This window comes from Eptesicus fuscus, chromosome 11 (assembly GCF_027574615.1).
Source record: "Eptesicus fuscus isolate TK198812 chromosome 11, DD_ASM_mEF_20220401, whole genome shotgun sequence".
NCBI lineage: Eukaryota > Metazoa > Chordata > Mammalia > Chiroptera > Vespertilionidae > Eptesicus > Eptesicus fuscus.
In genome coordinates this window covers 44374030-44393632 of record NC_072483.1, presented here as the reverse complement: position 1 = coordinate 44393632, position 19603 = coordinate 44374030, and the positions used below count along the sequence as shown (strand labels likewise).

The 19603-nt window shown below is 37.9% G+C and overlaps 1 protein-coding gene across 1 annotated transcript in view; it reads left to right on the top strand.

The window, feature by feature from the left end:
- SCN7A (sodium voltage-gated channel alpha subunit 7) overlaps positions 1-19603 on the top strand; it is an 82730-nt gene that overhangs the window by 40443 nt on the left and 22684 nt on the right. Inside the window, exons 11-15 of the mRNA XM_008138613.3 lie at positions 9137-9233; positions 9977-10215; positions 11295-11468; positions 12885-13241; positions 17209-17637. Of these exons, the coding sequence (XP_008136835.3) occupies positions 9137-9233; positions 9977-10215; positions 11295-11468; positions 12885-13241; positions 17209-17637 (1296 nt within the window). The remainder of the gene's footprint in view (positions 1-9136; positions 9234-9976; positions 10216-11294; positions 11469-12884; positions 13242-17208; positions 17638-19603) is intronic.

Below are 19603 nucleotides of genomic sequence, written 5' to 3'. Positions count from 1 at the left end.
GGAGAAAAAAATTACTTTATTGGCTTTCTAGATCCTTCAAGAGGAAATACACTATGCATCATGATATATGAATTATTTTATCCATGAAATAATCAAATCCATGATTAGTAAGACTTAATAAGGGTGTACTCTAATTTTTGATGATTTTAGTGTGTTTGAATACATTTTCAAATTTTTAGCTTCCTAGCAAAATATTTGGTTTATGAATCAAAACAAATGACAGAAGTGGCATTAAAGAAGTTGTAGGAATTTATCTTTTAAAATCTAAATAGTGCTGTAAAGTTGGCTAAATGGGAGAACAGGACCCAGGACAACAACCACAAGTAGCTTTCTTAAATCCCACAGGAGCTCGCAACCTCACACCTCTTCCTTGGATTGGAGAGGGATAGTTTTAGCCAGTCTCCTAACACCCCTACCTGGAGTTGTTGAGCTGTGCTGGGAGCAGAGGCCAAGCAGCCCATGATGGTACCCAGCCCAGGAATCTTCGGTGGTGTTGCTCCTTTCCCCCTGGGATCTTGTTTGAAGATCCGGCGGTACTGGGTTCAAGGTGGCTGGTCTGGTTACAGGCCCTCAGCTGGGGGAAAGGAGCCATGTCCTGCCTCCTTTGGATTCCTCTGGAATTGTTACTAGTTTGTACTCTTGACACCTGCTAATAAAGATTGTGCACTCTGGAGGGAAAAACCCTCAAACTACATTCTCTATTAGATGGAAAAAGGATAGATTAAGAGAGCTGACAAAGATAGAAAGGCCCTATACCAGGAACCCTGTCATATTGATGCCAAATTTTCTGTTCTGGTCCAATTCCGTTGTCTCGCAAAACCGAAAAATGGATTCACAGACAAAAATGGTGAACAGAGGCAAAGTTTATTGAGAGTAGATGGACTTCTTGACGCAGGCGGCAGCAGGAAGGGGGCCCAAAGCAGGTTACTCGTGAAGCTTCTTTGTCTCAGGTTCCAAAGTTCCATGCACCCCAAGCCAGTCCTGGAAAAGGTGCATCTGGGGTTCGAAAAGTAGGCCAGTGCTCAGAGCTTCCATTCCATGTTGTAGTTCAGCATCCAAGCTAATTAAAGTCCATTAGTCCTTGTGTGGAGTCCCACACAGCCATAAGCCACAAGGGTAGAGAGTAAGCTATCCTCTGCCATAGAAGCTAGAGAGAGAAGAGAAGAGTGTGTTCTTCTTTGTGTAGGGTAGATACATGCTTTGCTAGATCCTAATTGGTGCTTTCAAATAATCCCGCCTTAGCAACATCCCTATGATTGGTTATCTGCAAGCTGCCTGTCTTAGCAACATCCATGCATTTTAAAGCTCATGTTTCCCATGTGCCCTTCTTTTCCCGCCCAGCTGGGTTGCTTAGCAATTCCACCTAGCTAGGGTCAGTTCTAGATCCTTTTGTTTGTCTCTGTGGTACAGTCAGAAAGCTTTATCCTGTTCACATCTGTAAGGTCCTGTTATTCAAGGACTTCCTCATTCTTCTCCCTCCCCCAAGGTCCTGTCTCTGACTGCTTAGGCCTTCTATCTCCTCAATATAGGAGAGATGGGGAAAAGTAAAGGGTCAAGATATATGCTCCGACACTAATTGAAATGCCTAGTAAAACTGGCTAGGAGGTTCATGGATACTAAAGTTTCCTTCTGAGTCATAAAGGGGAAAATGTTAACTTACCTACATATGTAATCCTTTTTATCAAGTCATCTATACTAATAAAAGGGTAATATGCTAATTAGACTGGGAGACCTTCCAGGAGACCTTCCGGACGTTCTTCTGGACAAAGCCATGGTGGCAGGGCCTAGGTAGAGGCGGTTAGAGGCCAAGAGGGGAGGGCAGTTGTGGCTGATCAGGCCAGGATGGGACAGCAGTTGTGGGTGATCAGGCTGGTGGGTGGTGGGGCCATTGGGGGTAAGCAGACCAGCAAGGTGGCCAGTTGGGGGCGAGCAGGCCGTCAGTGGGGTTCAGTTGGAGGTGATCAGGACAGCCGGTGGGGGGCAGTTTGGAGTGAGCAGGCCAGGAGGGGGGCAGTTGGGGGCAAGCAGGCAAGTGGGGAGGGACGGTGGAGGTGAGCAGGCCGGCAGGGGAGGCAGTTGGGGGTGAGCAGGCCGGCAGGGGAGGCAGTTGGGGGCGAGCATACTGGCACGGGGGGGCAGTTGGGGGTGATCAGACTGGCGGGGGGCAATTGGGGGTGAGCAGGCCAGTGGCAGGGGGCAGTTGGGGACAAGCAGGCTGGCAGGCAGGCAGGCAAGCAGGTGAGCAGTTAGGAGCCAGCAGTCCCGGATTGCAAGAGGGATGTCCGACTGCCAGTTTAGGCCCGATCCCTGTAAACCGGCAGTAAGACATCCTTCAAGGGGTCCCAGATTGGAGAGGGTGCAGGCTGGGCTGAGGGACAACCCCCCTCCCCGTGCATGAATTTCGTGCACCGGGCCTCTAGTCCCTATATATAAAAGGCTAATATGCAAAATGTCCCTTCAGGAGTTTGGCCGGGACACCGGGAATTCAATTGCTTATTATGATGTGCGCTGACCATCAGGGGGCAGGGCAGAACAAAGGAAGGCCCAGGTCAGCAGCTGGCGGCTAGCAGCTGGAGAAGGAAGGCCCTGGCAAGCAACCAGAAGGCCCCTATCAGCCCTGATTGCTTCCAAGCCTAGGGACCCTACTTGTGCATGAATTTTGTGACCAGGCCTCTAGTTATCAATAAAGAAGCTCTAGGAAAGTCATTATTCCAAGTAGTGGGGCCTGGGTGACATGATGCAGGATCATACCAAATGACAACTTATTAATAGACTAGAGGCCCGATGCACAAATTTCATGCAAGGGGCTCAGCCCTCGCAGCTGTGGCTTCGTCTGGAAGGTCGTTCTGCTGTTCGGTCTAATTAGTATATTAATTCTTTATTATATAGGATACTTATGTCTACATGGTCCATAACACACATACCATTGAAACAAGAAGCAATTATACACCATATGAAGAAAACATGTATAAAAAGAGGCTATTGAGTATAGCCATTATATCACCCATGAGGAAGTCACAGAAAAACAAATTACAAAAGCTTTCTGTTTCTAGAAATGAGTCTTGGATCCTTAAGATTGAATGATTACCGTCTGAATGATATGTTGAATGTGTAATTTCTTTTGAAGTGACATTTCAAATGTCAAGGGCAACACACAAATGTATCCAAGAGCACAATACTGCTCTTATCCCAGGATGAGATGCCCTATTAACTCTGCTTAAGAACTTGGATTATTTCCTAATTTTCCAATATCCTCATTCATTTGGCGGCTTTGGGTCACACAAAGCCTTTCTGATTTTAATTAAAGTTTCCAATTGTAAAGGATTTCTTTTCTTGGAGGAGTACTAGAACATTTTGTCATGCAAAGGTTTTCCAGGAAGTGAGAGTGAAAAACATTTTCACAGGATTTCTTTTCTTTTTGATTTATACATAAGAAAACACTGGAGGGAGAACTTAACATGGAACATACTGAGGACACTTTAGGTGACCCATCTGAATGAAGACTAGTCAGATTCCAATGTTGGTATTATCGGGAGAGTATTTAGATGCTTCATATTCTCACATTACAGGAAAGCAAAAGATCATATTGGCTAACAGCTCAGTTTTTCAGTCCATTTTAGTCAATTAATGGAAGTATTGCCAATTCCGTTAATTTTTCTAAACTTCAGCTTCTTTATCTGTAATATGTAAAAATCTATAGTATGCATCTGTCGCATAGGTTGTTATAAGATTCAAGTGCAATAAATTCATGTTAAGTGCTTGGCACTTCTCAGAATATACTAAGCAACTGAAAAATGTTAATGACTAATTATAGGGAACACAAGAAAACAAACGCAAAAAGGCACAGCAGTTCATATGGAGAATACTTCATCAACATAAAACTCTAAGTCACTGACTATATCCCGTTTTAGGGAAGTTTAAAATAATAACAATAATAACAAATAATGCTTATTGGTCATCAACTATGTACCAGACACATGAGTGTCTCCATGAATCATCAAATGTAATCCTCATTGAGGAGTTCCAGTTGCAATAAATCTATAATTATTAGTATTTGATTTCTCAATACATAGGAAGAGAGCCTATTGTTCACTACTTTACTTAATTGTTTCAATGCTGAAACATTATTATTCCATCAATTGCACAATTTGAAATCTTTTCTATAAATTGTCAGTTACCGCAAAACCTCAGGAAAAGAATCAGACATATACAACTGCAGGATTATAAATATTTTCAAATTATTTCCCCATCTAAACTGTCATTTCTGTAACTCATCTATCCAGTTAAATAACACATTATTGTCCATCTGCTGTGTGCCAGGCATTGTACAAAACACTGAAGATAAAAAATAAACTTGAATAGATACAAATATAGTACCTATCTTCATGAAGCTAATGAACTAGTGGGGAGATAGACTATAAAATTATCATGACAGAAAATTGTAACTCTAGGACCACTAGTCATTATGTCTTTCCTGATGTTATGAAATAGAAAACATAAAACACCACATACAATAAATTATTTTCCAAAATTTGAGCTAAGTCTAATAAGCCTCTAGATCTATCTTTTTCCAGGGACAGTAGGAGAGAGAAGAACAGATTAAATTACACTAAGTGGGCATAATCTGTCAAACAAAGAATGTGGAGAATTCTACAGTATAAGTGAACAAGTATCATCAACAAATAAATCACATAAGAAAAAATAAATTAAAATCTCAATATAGTCAATGGACATCAACAAATGCAATATATAGATCTTATTTATATTTTTATTGGAACAAATCAACTAAAATAGAATGTTTCTGATCAATGAAAGAAAATTGAGCATGGTCTGGGTATTGGATAATATTAACCCTTTGCACTCGCTTGCTTTTTTCTCGATTCCTTTATTCTAATGCTAACCATGTCAAGTCACACTCGACAGCCGAGTGCAAAAGGTTAAGAAATTACTAATTTTGCTGCTGACGATAATGGTGTTGTGATTATGTTTCTTAAAAAGCTTATTCTGTCAGAGAAAGACAAATGCTTTGTCACGTGGTTTATCTTATATGTGAAATCTAAAGAACAAAATAAATGAACAAACAAAACAGAAACAGATGTAGCCAGATGGGAGAGGTGTTGGAGGGCTGGGTAAAAAAAGGTGAAAGGATTAAGTACAAATTGGTAGCTACAGAATAGTCATGGGGATGTAAGGTATAGCATAGCAAGTATCCTACCTAATAAAAGGGTAATATGAAAATTGACCACACCTTCGCTATGCCTAAGCCACGCCCACCAGCCACGCCCACCAGCCAATCAGGGTGAGTATGCAAATAAACCCAACCAAGATGGCTATAGCCAGAGAGAGCAAGGTTTCCCAGGCAACAGAGGAAGCCAAGCTTTCCGCCTGCCCTTGCTAGGCCTAAGCCTCCACTCAAGCTACAAAGTTTCAATTATAGAAGGTAAACAAATCTTAACAGAAATGGCGGCAGCCACGGAGCTGGAGAGAGCAGGCCAGGGTTGCCCCCGGCAATGGAGAAAGCAAAGCTTTCCGCACACCCTGGCCAGGCCCAGGCCTCCGCTTAAGGCTACAAAGTTTCAATTATAGAAGGGGAATTAACCCCAACAGAAGTGGCTGCTGGCCACAGAGCAAGCAGGAGGCTTGGCTCCATTCCAGGCTACAAAGTTTCAATTGTAGAAGGTAAATAAATCCCAGATACCAGGGCCTCCTCTTGGGTCACCAGGGGGCGTGGCTGGCCTGCAAACCACCACAGGCCCCTTGCTCAGGCCACCCCACGCCCCAAGGGAACCCCCATCCTGATCCAGGACACCCTTCAGGGCAAACCAGCTGGCCCCCACCCCTGCACCAGGCCTCTAACCTATCTAATAAAAGAGTAATATGCAGATTGATCATCACTCCAACATACAATATAGATGCCCCCATGTGGTCAAAGATCCTGCCCCCAAGTGGACACAAGATGGCCACCACAAGATGGCCAGCAGGAGAGGGCAGTTGGGAGGCACCAGGCCTGCAAGGGAGGGCAGTTGAGAGGGACCCATGCCTGCAAGGGAGGGAAGTTGGAGGCAATCAACCCTGCAGGGGAGGGCAGTTAGGGGTGACCAGGCCGGCAGAGGAGGGAAGTTGGGGGCAAACAGGCTGGCAGGGGAGCAGTTAGGCATCAATCAGGCTGGCAGCGGAGTGGTTAGGGGGTGATCAGGCTGGCAGGCAGAAGCGATTAGGGGCAATCAGGAAGGCAGGCAGGCGAGCAGTTATGAGCCAGCAGTCCTGGATTGTGAGAGGGATGTCCAACTGCCCGTTTAGGCCCGATCCCACTGGGATCGGGCCTAAACGGGCAGTTGGGGATCGGGCCTAAATGGGCAGTTGGACATCCCTCGAGGGGTCCCAGATTGGGCTGAGGGACACCCACCCTCTCCGTGCACGAATTTCGTGCAACGGGCCTCTAGTGGTTAATACTATTGTAATAACTATGGTGCCAGGTGGGTACTAGATTTAAAAAGTGATCACTTTGTAAATTATGTAAATGTCTAACCACTAAGCTGTGTACCTGAAACTATTAGAATATAATATTGAATGTCAACTATAATTAAAAAATAAGAAAAATGTTTAAAATTTGATTTTAAATCTTTCAGAAAGAAAGTTGGATGAATAATATATTATAAATGAAGGGCATAGTGTTAATTGTTGAAGCTGAATATTGGGTTTCTGGTGGTTGACTTTATTGTTATCTCCAAGAAAAAAACACGTGTAGCTATAAAGAGAGAAATATGCTGCTTTGAGAGACTAATAAAGCATTTCTCTGAATCAGAAAAAGTTTTTATGATGAACTGTTACTTGAGTTGAGATCTGAGGAATGATCATGCTATATAGGGAGAGAAAACAGGGTCAGTGTGGCTGCAGTAAAGAGAGAAAGTCTGAGCCCAAGATGAACACTTCAGGTATTTGTTGCTTAATGCCAGAAATATGACTATGTTCTTTCTTCCTTATTCACTCCTCCCTCCAGAGAAAATTTAAACCAGTTATGAGAAACATAGTTCCTTTTCCCAGTCTAATTTTGACATTGAATTGTCTGAAATTCAGGCATATGCCCTTATTAACTCTTAAACTTCCAAAAAGGAGTTACTGTTATAATCCTCTCAATTTGCATTATAAATAGCTGTAGCCTCAAGAGTTGGCCCACATGTGGGTGTTCATTTAATATTTTTAGCTCAATTTGTTCATTTTGTATTCTAAAATACATCCATATTCAACCCACATTAGTAGAAATTTGGCATTGACTATACCAACAATAACATTGTTATTCTCCCCACTCCATCTTTCCATTCCACACGCAGAAGGCTGTCTTTACTGACTTGCTCTTTGGTGTGATTCCATGAATTATTGTCACTGCAAGAAATAGCTCTATGGGAAGTAATTTCTCTATATTAAAAGCATAGTGAAAGATATTATTCCCTATGTCACCAAAGTGTCATCTTCATGAAGATACACTTGGGAAATTCTTGTCAGATCTTAATAACAGGAAAAAGGTATGCTTATGTATTTTTTTATTTCACGGAAATTTGGAATTGTATAATTTATAACTTATATTTTATGTAATTTTATGTCAGCTAAAATAATTTCTTAAATAATCATAGTTTAAGTAAATACATTAACGTGGCATCCTCAGTTTTTAGCTTACTTTTTGAGTTAAAAGAAGGGGGTGGGGAGGAAACCAAGATTTGTAGACCTGCAGAATCTGCCAGTGGAACTCAGTATGAAATACAACAGGTTTTCACCACTATATGTGAAATTAGAGGGGATTTGACTGGTACTGAGTGAGATGAATGCGATTCCTTTCATATCTATTATGCCTCTTCAGATAGACCACAGCAGAACTGCCAACCTGAGTGTATTATGTGTGGGTTATTGGTGAGTCTCAACTACTGATTCCCTCAGTGTTAAGGTGGGAGTATTCCAAACAGTGTATATGTAATTACATATATATGGGTATTACATAATATGTATATATATAATACATATATATATGTAATTAACATATTAAGGTCCTCTCTATATTGACTCTGCTTTTTAAACATGGATAGTTACTTCTATCCAAGAGTAGCTTCACCTATTTATCCCAAGTTAACAAATCGATAAATATTATTATTCTCTGTGTGTGCCAAATGTGAAAACTCTTGGGAAATCTATGGTGTAATATCATTACCCATTATGAATTTCTTAACAGTTTAAATCCAATTACAAAGTTTATACATGGTCACTAGAAACATCTTGAGCTATATTTGTGATACTGATTGTGTAGAAGTTATAATCTCCACATCAACGTTAGGAGTTGTGAGTGCCTTTTCAATGCAAGGATGCTTTTTAAGCCTATGTAGCCACATCAGCAAAGCAGAGGGTACCTTAAAACTGTTATTCAAGAGACATGAGAGACAGAAAGAAGTGATTCCTTTGTAGAATTATCATATATGTTCTAACAATGCAATTTTAAAAAATTTATCTATTACTTGATATTCTTCCAGACTTATTTCATTGTTACAAAACCAAGTCATTTTTATTTTGTCAAGAGAATTTGCAAAGTTATATTGTTAACAAAGTCTCAAGGAAAGAAATTTAAGATGTTAGAGCAGGGGTGGGGAACCTTTTTTCTGTCAAGGGTCATTTGGATGTTTATAACATCATTCACGGGTCATACAAAATTATCAACTTAAAAATTAGCCTGCTGTATTTTGTAAAACATTTAATTAGCTCACTCCTAATGCCTTGGCAGGGCCAGATCAAATAATTTCATGGGCCTTATATGGCTCAGGGGCCAGACATTCCCCATCCCTGTGTTAGAGGAACACTGTTGCTATTCAATAGCATGCTTACCAACTGGATATTTCACAATAATCCTAAACTATACATTGAATTATTTGTCAAATATGGGTAATACCAATATCACTCTCTGATTTACTCTTTTTATAGTTGACTTCATAGGATACAATTATTTTGTCAAGTTGCAAGTTATACGTATTTTCCAAAAAAAAAAAATGAAAAGCTTCTGGAAGTAAAAATCAGCATATTTGAAGAGGTTGTAAACCTTTTTATAGTTATAATCTTGGGAAGAAGCCAGTATTATACTCATCAAATTTCTTTTTAGGCCAAGACCACACAAATAGAAATGAAGAAAAGATCACCAACTTCTATGATCACTTCTTTGGATATGTTGGATGATGCTACTATCAGACATGAAGAAGGTAAAGTAAAAATTATTTAGATACTATGAAAGGTACTATTCATAAGATTCACTTTTAAAGAAATTTTATAATGACTTCAGAATTTTATATGATAACTAAAATTTAAGGAATAACTTGAGAATATTAGGATGAACAATTTAGAAAAATTCCATAAACATAATGTTTTAAACATTGGAAAGGGTTACTAGAGGGCCAAATAATTATTTTTAACATTGAAAGTGTCATAGTAGTGGCTACTTGTAACTAAAAATAAAGCTTGAATGTGTGTGTGTGTGTGTGTGTGTGTATGTATATGTATATATGTATCTATGTATCTATGTATATATATTAATTAATATATTAAGGTCCTCTCTATATTGATTCTGCTTTACATACAACCAGTAACTCATTATTATGCCAATATTAAAGGGCATTATTTTGTAAAGTATATAAATCTAGGAATTATAAATCATAATGCTCTCAGCTATATTCCATATTTGTTTTTTTGACAGATACTCTTATGTTTTTCTTCCACTAGACAGTTGGTCTCATTTTCATTTGTCTAATTCAGCTTCCATGAAAAAAATAGAGGAAATTTACTTTGTTCTGCTTATTAGTATAAAATATTTCTCTTTTTTTGCTAATTCCAAATCAGAAGTCTAGTTTCAAACCTCTTTTTGCTAGTACATGCAAAAGTCAACATTTCCTATTAGTTATACTTAGGCAATTTTCTAAAGTTTTACTTTACTATTCTTTCATTGCAGAGCATAAAAAATCTCAGAAGAGATGTCCATTGTGTTGGTATAAATTTGCTAAAATTTTCTTGATTTGGAATTGTTCTCCCTGTTGGGTAAAGTTGAAAGAGTTTGTCCATGTGATTATGATGCATCCATTTACTGATCTTTTTCTCACTATATGCATAATTCTAAACATATATTTTTTGGCCATGGAATGTTATCCAATGAGTGCAGCCACATCCAATGTTCTCAGCATTGGAAACCTGGTAAGGCTCTTATTCTATGTTACTTTCATTTGCAATTTCAATTTTCTTTAGTTGTCATTATTCCATTATTTTATTCTATAACTTTAATATGTTGGAAATGCATTATATAAGCACAAGATAAAGTATTGTGTTCATGCTTCCCCACTTCACCGACCCCAGCCCTGCTTTGTAAATGTTCTTAACAATGAATAGGTTTATACCTAGAGTTTAAAAATCTGTCATTTAAATTTGTGATTTCTCGCCAGCTGCTTAGCAGGCATGTTAAGTGGAAATTATCCCTTTCCTCTCCTTTTCCAAGTATACCTTCTCTTGGGTACCATATCCCCATAGATCAGAAATAGGGTAGAAGTCAAATAACAGACACACGTTCTTCACTGACACCTGATTCTGAATCCTGACTACAACTGCACCTGACCCTGTCTGCTCTCACCACCTGTCTTTGCCTTAGATTGGAGCTTATCCTTTGCAAGGTATTGTTGGGATCCACCTATCTTTTTCATCCCATACAATGCAAAAGGCAAAACAGATTTCTATGAATTTAAAGACAAGTCACATTCAAGCAAATATATAGTGTTTAATTTTTTTCCCTTTTATTAAGTTGTTATTGGTTAGTTGGTTGGTATTCATACAAACAGTCATTTTGCTACCAATTTTGAATTATACATTTACTTGATACCAAAACCACAATTTAGTTATTTCTTCCAATATAATTTTCAAAAGACAGTTTTCATAGCTTCATTCTGTTTATTTATGGATCATATATGTACTTCTTTTAATCTTTTGCAAGTTGAAAAATTAAATATCTTAACAAATATCCCATATACCAAAGGAAACTATTCAAAACGAAAAGATTTTTTACCCACAAATATTCTTTTATTTTCTTCCAGACTTGCTTTAAAAAGTAATTGATGATTTTGTATACAGTGTTTAATATTAGATTATTAAATAAAACATATGAGTCTATTGTAATAGACAGAACTGTGAGGATTGTGGCTTTAAAAAGATACAGTTTCTGTGCATGAGGGTTCCAAAGAGCCATTGCAATCATGTTCTCATCCATGTGTTTTGTTTTTATTTAGGTTTTTATTGGAATTTTCACAACAGAAATGATTTTTAAAATAATTGCCATGCATCCATATGGGTATTTCCAAGTAGGCTGGAATATTTATGATAGTATAATTGTGTTCCTTGGTTTAGCAGAACTTTTTCTAGCGAATATTCATGGACTGGATATTTTTCGATTATTCAGGGTGGTAAGTAGAATCCAAGATCTAAATTTTATTTTATGAAAATTTATCTCAGTTTTCTCAAGCATAAAATGAAAGAATAGTAATAGAAATACCATTGGGACATTTGGACTATTACATGAGTTAATACTGCCTCGGGAAAAAGTATGCAGTCTCTAATACTATTATTTAACCAAAGCATTCAAGGAAATAAGCCATATACTAGTATGTAGCAAATTTGAGATGTAGTTCTAGGAAGCAGGGCCAGGGGTCCTGGGCCAGCTTCAAGGAGCAAGGTAATGAAGAGCCCCAGAAGCTGAATGTCCATGTGTAACTAAGGAACTGGAACCAGGTATTTCTAAATGCAGGGCAGAAAACTTTATATAACAGCAATCAGGCCAGCAGAATGTTCTTATAAAAATTATTGTCAGAATCAGTATGTATGCAAAGAAGATTGATGGTAAGAATCAGAAAACTAGATAAGGTAATAATGTTATTAGAATGGTATTTATGGAAATATTAAGCATTTGATAAGTAATATATTGTCACATTCTGGCAACAAGTTGAAGGAATGAAGCAGGAATCAAGAGCAACCTGTTTTAATCCTCGTCCATAAACTTTTCTAATGACTGAGAGAAAAATATCAAGATGTAGTTATCAAGTTTATGTAAGAAACAAGACTGGGAAATGCAGAAAATGTGATCAAAGATTGGATCAAAATATCTGAAAGGCTAGTAAAAGAATGAATAAAAGATGATTAAGTTTTACTTGGATAAATGTAAAGTCCTGCTCTTGAATCCAGAAAGCCACACATATACTAGGAAAGGTTAAGGAAAGTAGATAGTGCACATAAAAATGATGTGTGGATTTTAGATGACTAAGTTCATTGTGCTATGGTGGCTAAAATGTTAAGGTAATCTGTGCTGTACCAATTTAAAAAATTAGTGAAAAGAAGGGAAATATTCAAACTAAATGTTGTGTTTGGTCTTTAATGTGTTTCTTTAAAAGGAAAACACACAATAGAACCTTCAATGGAATTCAGTGGAAAATGACAGGTTTTTTTCAATATCATCTACATGTCAGAATGTGGGAAAATACCTGATATAGTGTGAAAAGCAAAACAGAAGGGACAGTTGCCCTACCAGATATTAAAACATATAGCTAGAGTAAATATAGAGTAATATTGAATGGGCATTGACAGATCAATATGTATGAATTGTGTGTAAATAGTTATAGAATATGTATGCTTTGTATTAAGAATTATTCATAAAGTGAATTGTTAGTGGTTAATATTAAAATGTTCAAAACTGAATATTACATTAAATACTATATATTTGAATATGTATATTGCTGATACAGATTTTAAATGTATAACATAATAAATAATAACCACGTTTTTTTGTATTTTGTTTCTTATTCCTGTTTTTTACATTGCTCTATTAGTTGCGAATTTTCAAGTTGGGGAAATACTGGCCAACATTTGAGATTCTGAAGCTGACTCTTACAAATTCACTGGCGGCCCTGAGTGACTTGATCCTGCTGTTGTTCACATTCCTGTTCTTCTCTGCTGTGGTCGGCACCAGGCTGTTTGGTTTGTATTACAAAGCATATGTCTACAACTTAGACAAAGACTGCCAACTTCCACGCTGGCACATGATGGACTTTTTCCACTCCTTTCTGAATGTGTTCCGGATTCTCTGTGGAGAGTGGATAGAGACTCTATGGGATTGCTTTGACATAGCAGGCCAAGTCAGTTGTGTTCCTTTTTACATGATGGTCATTTTAATTGGAAACTTTTTGGTAAGTAAGCCATGCTTTTAAATTTTCCTTAGAAGACTGATGTAATATAGTCTAATATTTCCATGACGTGGATTCATGGGATCCAATGGTCTATAACTGTGCTGCCCAATGTGGTGCCACGTAGCCACATGTGGCTCTTGATAGGTTGAAATATGAGTGCTTTAATTTGAGGTATGCCCCAAGTGTAAAACTATCCACTGGATTTTAAGTCTTATCCAAAAATGTATGTAAATTACTTGATTAATAACTAGGGGCCTGGTGCATGAATTCGTGCATCTTGAAAGTAACTGTGGGCCGTGAGGCTGCGGTGGGCACAGGGGCAGGTCTTGGCCCATCCTCCGTACCCCTGCCCGGCCCCTCCCACCACGGCCCCCTGTCCCCTGTTTGTCAGCAACCCCACTCCTGCCACTGTGACTCCCACGGGCTGATGGCTCTGGCCCTGCTCACACCCGATGACAGCGCTGGGCGATAGGGGCTGGCACCAGCAGCGGGTACGAGAGGGCCCGGCGCCATCAGTGGATGTGAGTGGCAGCCAGTGCCAGCCCCGAACACCCCTCATGAGCAGGGGTTGGTGGAGAAGCCCTGAGGGGCACTTGGACCAGCAGCCACCACTCGCACCTGCTGACAGTGCCGAGTGATCGGGACCGGCGCTGGGTGCTGGCAGCGGGTGCGAGCAGGGCCAGTGCTGGCAGCAGGTGTGAGCACCAGGTGGGACCACGGTGCATGGGAGCAAAGAATTTTCAGTAACCACCAGAGGCTCACCCCATGACAGCAACTGGCACCTTGTCTTGGTCTGGTGCCCCGCTCACCTGCTGTACCATCCTGCTGCGACTGAAGCCCACCATGTTCCACACATGCCCCCTGGTGGTCAGCACATGTCATAGTGACCAGTTGTTTGTTCCACCATTAGGTCTATTTGCATATTAGGGTTTTATATATATATAGAAGATTTTTATTTAATTGCATTTTAAAATGATATTTTTATATATTTAGTTAAATTAAATGTTAGTAGATTAATTTTAACTTTTTGTTTATGGTATGAATGTGGCTATTAAAAATTTGATGTGCATCACATTTCTATTGGATAGAACTGGTTTATAACCTTGCTACTCAAAGTAGCATTGGCATCATGTGAGGGATAGTTATCAATGCAGACTCTCAGAACCCACCCTGACCTATGGGAGCCGAATCTATAGTTTAACAATATCCATAGGTGATTTGTATGCATATTAGATTTTCACAATCACTTATGCATAACACTAATTGTCAAACTTTGATGTACATTGAAATTACCTGAAGAATTAATAAAAATATAATGTCTTGGATCCATTCCCAAAGATCCTGATTTTATTGATACATGGACATCAGGATTTTTTAGGAATCTTTATCTGATTAAATTGTGAAGCAAAGTTTGAAAACCACTGTTCTACAAAACTGCTATGCATTAACTAAGAGAGAAAGCTTTCACTTTTAAATATCCAGTCATTGAAGTGCTACATGAATGGAGTAAGTAGCTTTTACTCTTTCTAAGAAAAAGGAATAGCTTATAAAAGAAAATTTTATTACGGAAGAAAAACAGGACTCAAATATTTGCTTTTTTCTCATAAGTGATAGAGATTAAGTACATTTCCCAAAAGATTAAAAATAATAATAATAACCTGATAAGTTAGACCCCACTGTTTTGTTTTATATATATTGCTTCACCTTTCATCTCTTAACCCAAAAGCAATAAATATGTGTTTTGACTCTCATTATAACACTGTGACTGAAAAAAAAAATAACCCTATGTTTATATAATATAATTTATGTTTTTCCCCCTTCCTTCTTTATTAATCCTCAAATTAGGAGAGGTCATCAATCCTCCATAGCTTTGGTCATTTATACATCCTGTTTTTCCTTTTTAATCCTTCAAGAGACCAGGCTATTTTACTAAGTTCAGAGCACACTTAGTAAAGGAGAAATAAACAACCAACTACCTTAAATTATATTTGGTCTTGCTCTTTTACATCCTGAACTTATTGTCCTTTGAGAATGACAGAGAGGCTAATAGTGAAGTTCCTATACTGGTAAGGACTCATTGAGCTTGTCAAGTGAGGCCTCATGTGAGAACAATCACATGAATCTCGGGGGATATTGGCATTTGATCATTGTATTTCCAGTTATGTGTTGTTTTTTATTTTCAGTTTGCCCTCAGAGACTCTGTCATTGGAGGTTCTAGGAAATGTGTTAATTATTCAGATATTATCACTTGTAAGAAATTTCCAGTTTTGAGCCATCCATCTTTTATTGCTCCACCAAAATATTGCGAAGATTATGATTATCTATGTGATGACAATATTTGCAATAATATTTTAATTTTCCATTTGAGTCTTAGTTGAACTTTATTCCTACATATATATGAAGATATAGGTTTAGGGAAGTACAAGCAGTCCATTAGGACTGAACACTACATGGTGGGCAGTTCATGTTTTCTCAGGTGTGTAAATTTAGGAGAAAGACAGTAATTAGAGTATCTGAGAACTTCATCTCTTCACATAGATATAGAATTCTGAGAGAAGTTTTAACAAATGAGTGTTTGGAGAGCTTCGTAGACTTATTTTATTTCATATACACATTAATTGTCAGTATACTTTTTTTAAGAGTAGATCTTAATGTTTGAAAAAATCAGAAACACCGACAGGAAAACGTTGCATAAGTTATATATACAGCAGTTCCTTCAATAATGTCATTTCACTTAATGTTGTTTCAGCCACCCATCCATGGCCCTGAAGTAGAATAAGCGGGTTGGAAAATAATTGTCTTACTTGTTTTTATTAATGTTTCTTAAATGTGTGTATAGCTCACATTTATTTTATTGTTTACTAGTGGAAATGTTTTGGATCTTTACTTAGAAGGTTGGTGATGTTTTGTGACCAGAAATATGCTGTAGGAACTTAGCTCTTATTTATACCAATTAGCCTATGTTAAAATTGGTTTTATGTTATTTTACTTAAAGTCACAGTTTTCAAGGTCCTGTGAATCATGTTAAATGAGGACTTACCATATATATTCTTAAACATAATGCATGCCATTTGAACTTTGCACTCTAAAATAATATGTAAAACATAAAATGAACTAACTCTTAAGCTCATATATCTGAAGAAAGAAGAGGAAACTTCCATAATAGGTAATTATGCTCAAATTATTACTGTAAGTCTAAGAGAACAATTGATGTTAATCTTCAACACTAGAATCCAAAAACATCATCTATACCTTATAACTATAAACAAGATAAAAATCTGATTCTCTGAAAACTGAACATACTTAGATCATATTTCTTAGTGATAATAAAATCAAAATATATATTATCATGAAGTTTTAATAACTTGCAAGTATTAATAATAATATTTTTTCTATCATTTGTCTCTTTCTTATTTGGCCAAAATTATTACTAAAAATAATCAATTAACCTACCCAATCCCTATGCTTGCATGGGTCAAGAAATATTATATGTGGGCCACAGAACCAGGAGTAGATGCCTCCCAATGAGATTCCTTATGGGTTTGCAGAATCCAAGAAGATGTCATTATACATCTGGGGTAGAATTGAAGTCAGCCACTTTGAGTAGCAATTCATTTTCTCACCTTGTCAGAGGTAGCTTGGCTCAGTAAAAGAAAACAAGCTTTGAAATAAGACAGACTTGAATTCAATCTGTGTGGCCTTTGATATGTAACATCTACAAAACTTTCCTGTTTCCTCTAGAAAAGAGAAACAAGTATTTCATAGAATGTTGTGACCTTCAGTTGAGCTCTAGCTATACAAATCTCTAGCCTAGCACCTGACCCATTGTAGATGAGTAAGAACTGAATAGTATTGTAGTTAATATGCTGTTTTCAAATCTCAGGTCAGCCATTTTAAAGAATTTTCTTATTGTTTAAAGAGAAACAAAAAATGAGATATGCTTAACCTCATTTATGTCTTCATTTAGATATTTTACCTGTTTCTGGCTTTGGTGAGCTCCTTTAGCTCATGCAATGCTGCAACACATGGAGAGAATGAAGAAGCCAAAAATCTCCAGCGCGCAATGGCAAGAATTAAAAAAGGAATATGCTATGTGCTTTCTAAAATATTATGTAAAAGACTAAACGTTCCCAAGGACACAGTGGACAATGTAAATGTTAAAGAGAATATTTCTGACCATACCCTTTCTGAATTGAGCAACACTGAAGATGCCCTCAAGGACAAAGGAAAAAGCAGTGGCACAGAGAAAACCACAGTCACTGAAAATGAGAGTCAGTCACTTATCCCCAGTCCTAGTGCTTCTGAAACAGTACCAATTGCTTCCGGAGAATCTGATATAGAAAATCTGGATAATAAGGAAATTCAGAGCAAGTCAGGTTACAGCAGCAGCAAAGAGGTAAGATATTTCAATATCTGGATTGCTTATTATTAACTTAGGGCATTGTTGATAAGAAGGTGAATCAGCACTGAAGGTTCAGAGTTAGATTACCCATTCAATCCTAGCAACAGCATTCTTCACTCCTGATTTTATGATTCTGATCAAGCTGTTTAAACTTTATAAACTTCAGTTTACAGATGAGGATGAAATTGTTTCTATTTCTAATAGAAAGAAAGATTTCCCAGCCATACTGGCTCAGTGGTTGAGTGTTGACCTATGAATCAAAAGGTTATGGTTCTTTTTCCAGGTCTGGGTCCATGCAGGTGTTGCAGACTCAATCCCTACTGTGGGCATGCAGGAGGCAGCCAATCAATGATTCTCTCTCATTGATGTTTCTATCTCTCTCCCTCTCTCTTCCTCACTGAAATCAATAAGATATATTTTAAAAATAAAAAATAATAAAAGATAGAAAGATTAAGAACAGAGGTGCATATAACAATGCCAGTAATATAGTAAGCACTTCACAAAAATTGGATAATATAATTATAAAATTATACAAATTAATAAACAGGCAGTGTGGAGTGATGATAAGCGTACTGAAGAAAACTAAATTTTCAAAATCAATTTGAACTACTGGAGAAATCATTAAACTCTTCTGGGCATCTTTAAATTGTGAGATTGGACTACAACACTGCTAAGATACATTATTGCTTGCTAAAATTCTAAGATTCTTGTCAGTTCATTTCTGCAACGTATTTTATAACGTATGTAATTAAATTGGACTAAGGAATAGAGAGAAACCAACGGTTTGATTTGGGAACAGTTTGCAGCTTTATAAACTGGACCCAAAAAATAGGGACACATTAAAAGAAGGGTAGATATTGCTGTTCCCTTGCTTTTCACATGCATGCATACATCCTACGGGATACAGTTTTATTGTCTTCATTTGAAAGCTGCATAATGTCTTAGTAGAGGAGATATAGTGTAATAGAAAGCTACAATCTATCTAGGTCACAATGGCACTGTGGGCTTTTTGCATTGGAACTCACTAGGGACTCCTCTCAGATTACTCATAGACACCAGGGAGAGGCAAAGAATGTCTCTTTACAGGTCCCCAAACTCTCCAGCACCATCTTGTCTTCCAAACCTCTTCTGGCTTGGCAGCCACTCTGGGCAATAACTTCTGAAACTGGCCTTATAAAAGGGTTGAATTTCAATTATTCAAAGGCTTTCTAGCTTTTAGTAAAGGCATCTTTGTTTTAGAGAAACTTTCACTCTTTAGCATACTCAGTCTCAGATTCCTTTTTTATTTTTATTTTTATTGATTTCATAGAGGGAGGGAGAGAGATGGAAACATCAATGATGAGATAAAATCATTGATCCGCTGCTTCCTGCACGCCCCACCCTGGGGATCAAGCTCACAACCCGGGCATGTTCCCTGACTAGGTATTGAACAGTGACCTCCTGGTTCATAGGTCAATGCTCAAGCACTGAGCCAAGCCGGCTGAGCTCTCAGATTCCTTTTTAAAAATATTTTAAAGTATGTTTTTATTGATTTCAGAGAGGAAGGACAGAGAGAGAGAGAGAGAGACAGAGAGAGAGAGAGAGAGAAACATCAATGATGAGAGAGAATCATTGATCAGCTGCCTCCTATATGCCCCCTAATGGGGATTAAGCCCGCAGAACTTGCATGGGTCTTGACCTCCTGGTTCATGGGTCAAATGTTCAACCGCTGAACTACACCAGCCAGTCTCAGGTTCTTCTTTTTAGAAAATAATAATAATAATAATACCATTATGAGAAAACCCGAGAAAATTCCTCTCCAGCACAATTCTGTATCTTTACTTAAGACTTTGACTATCAACCGTCTCTGGGCAAAATTGCTATTTATCACAGCACACCATGTAAAGATGTTCTTGGAAATTCCTTTCCAAATCTCATTAAAAAGTCTGTGATATGAAAATGTAAAGGAAAGAAGAAATGA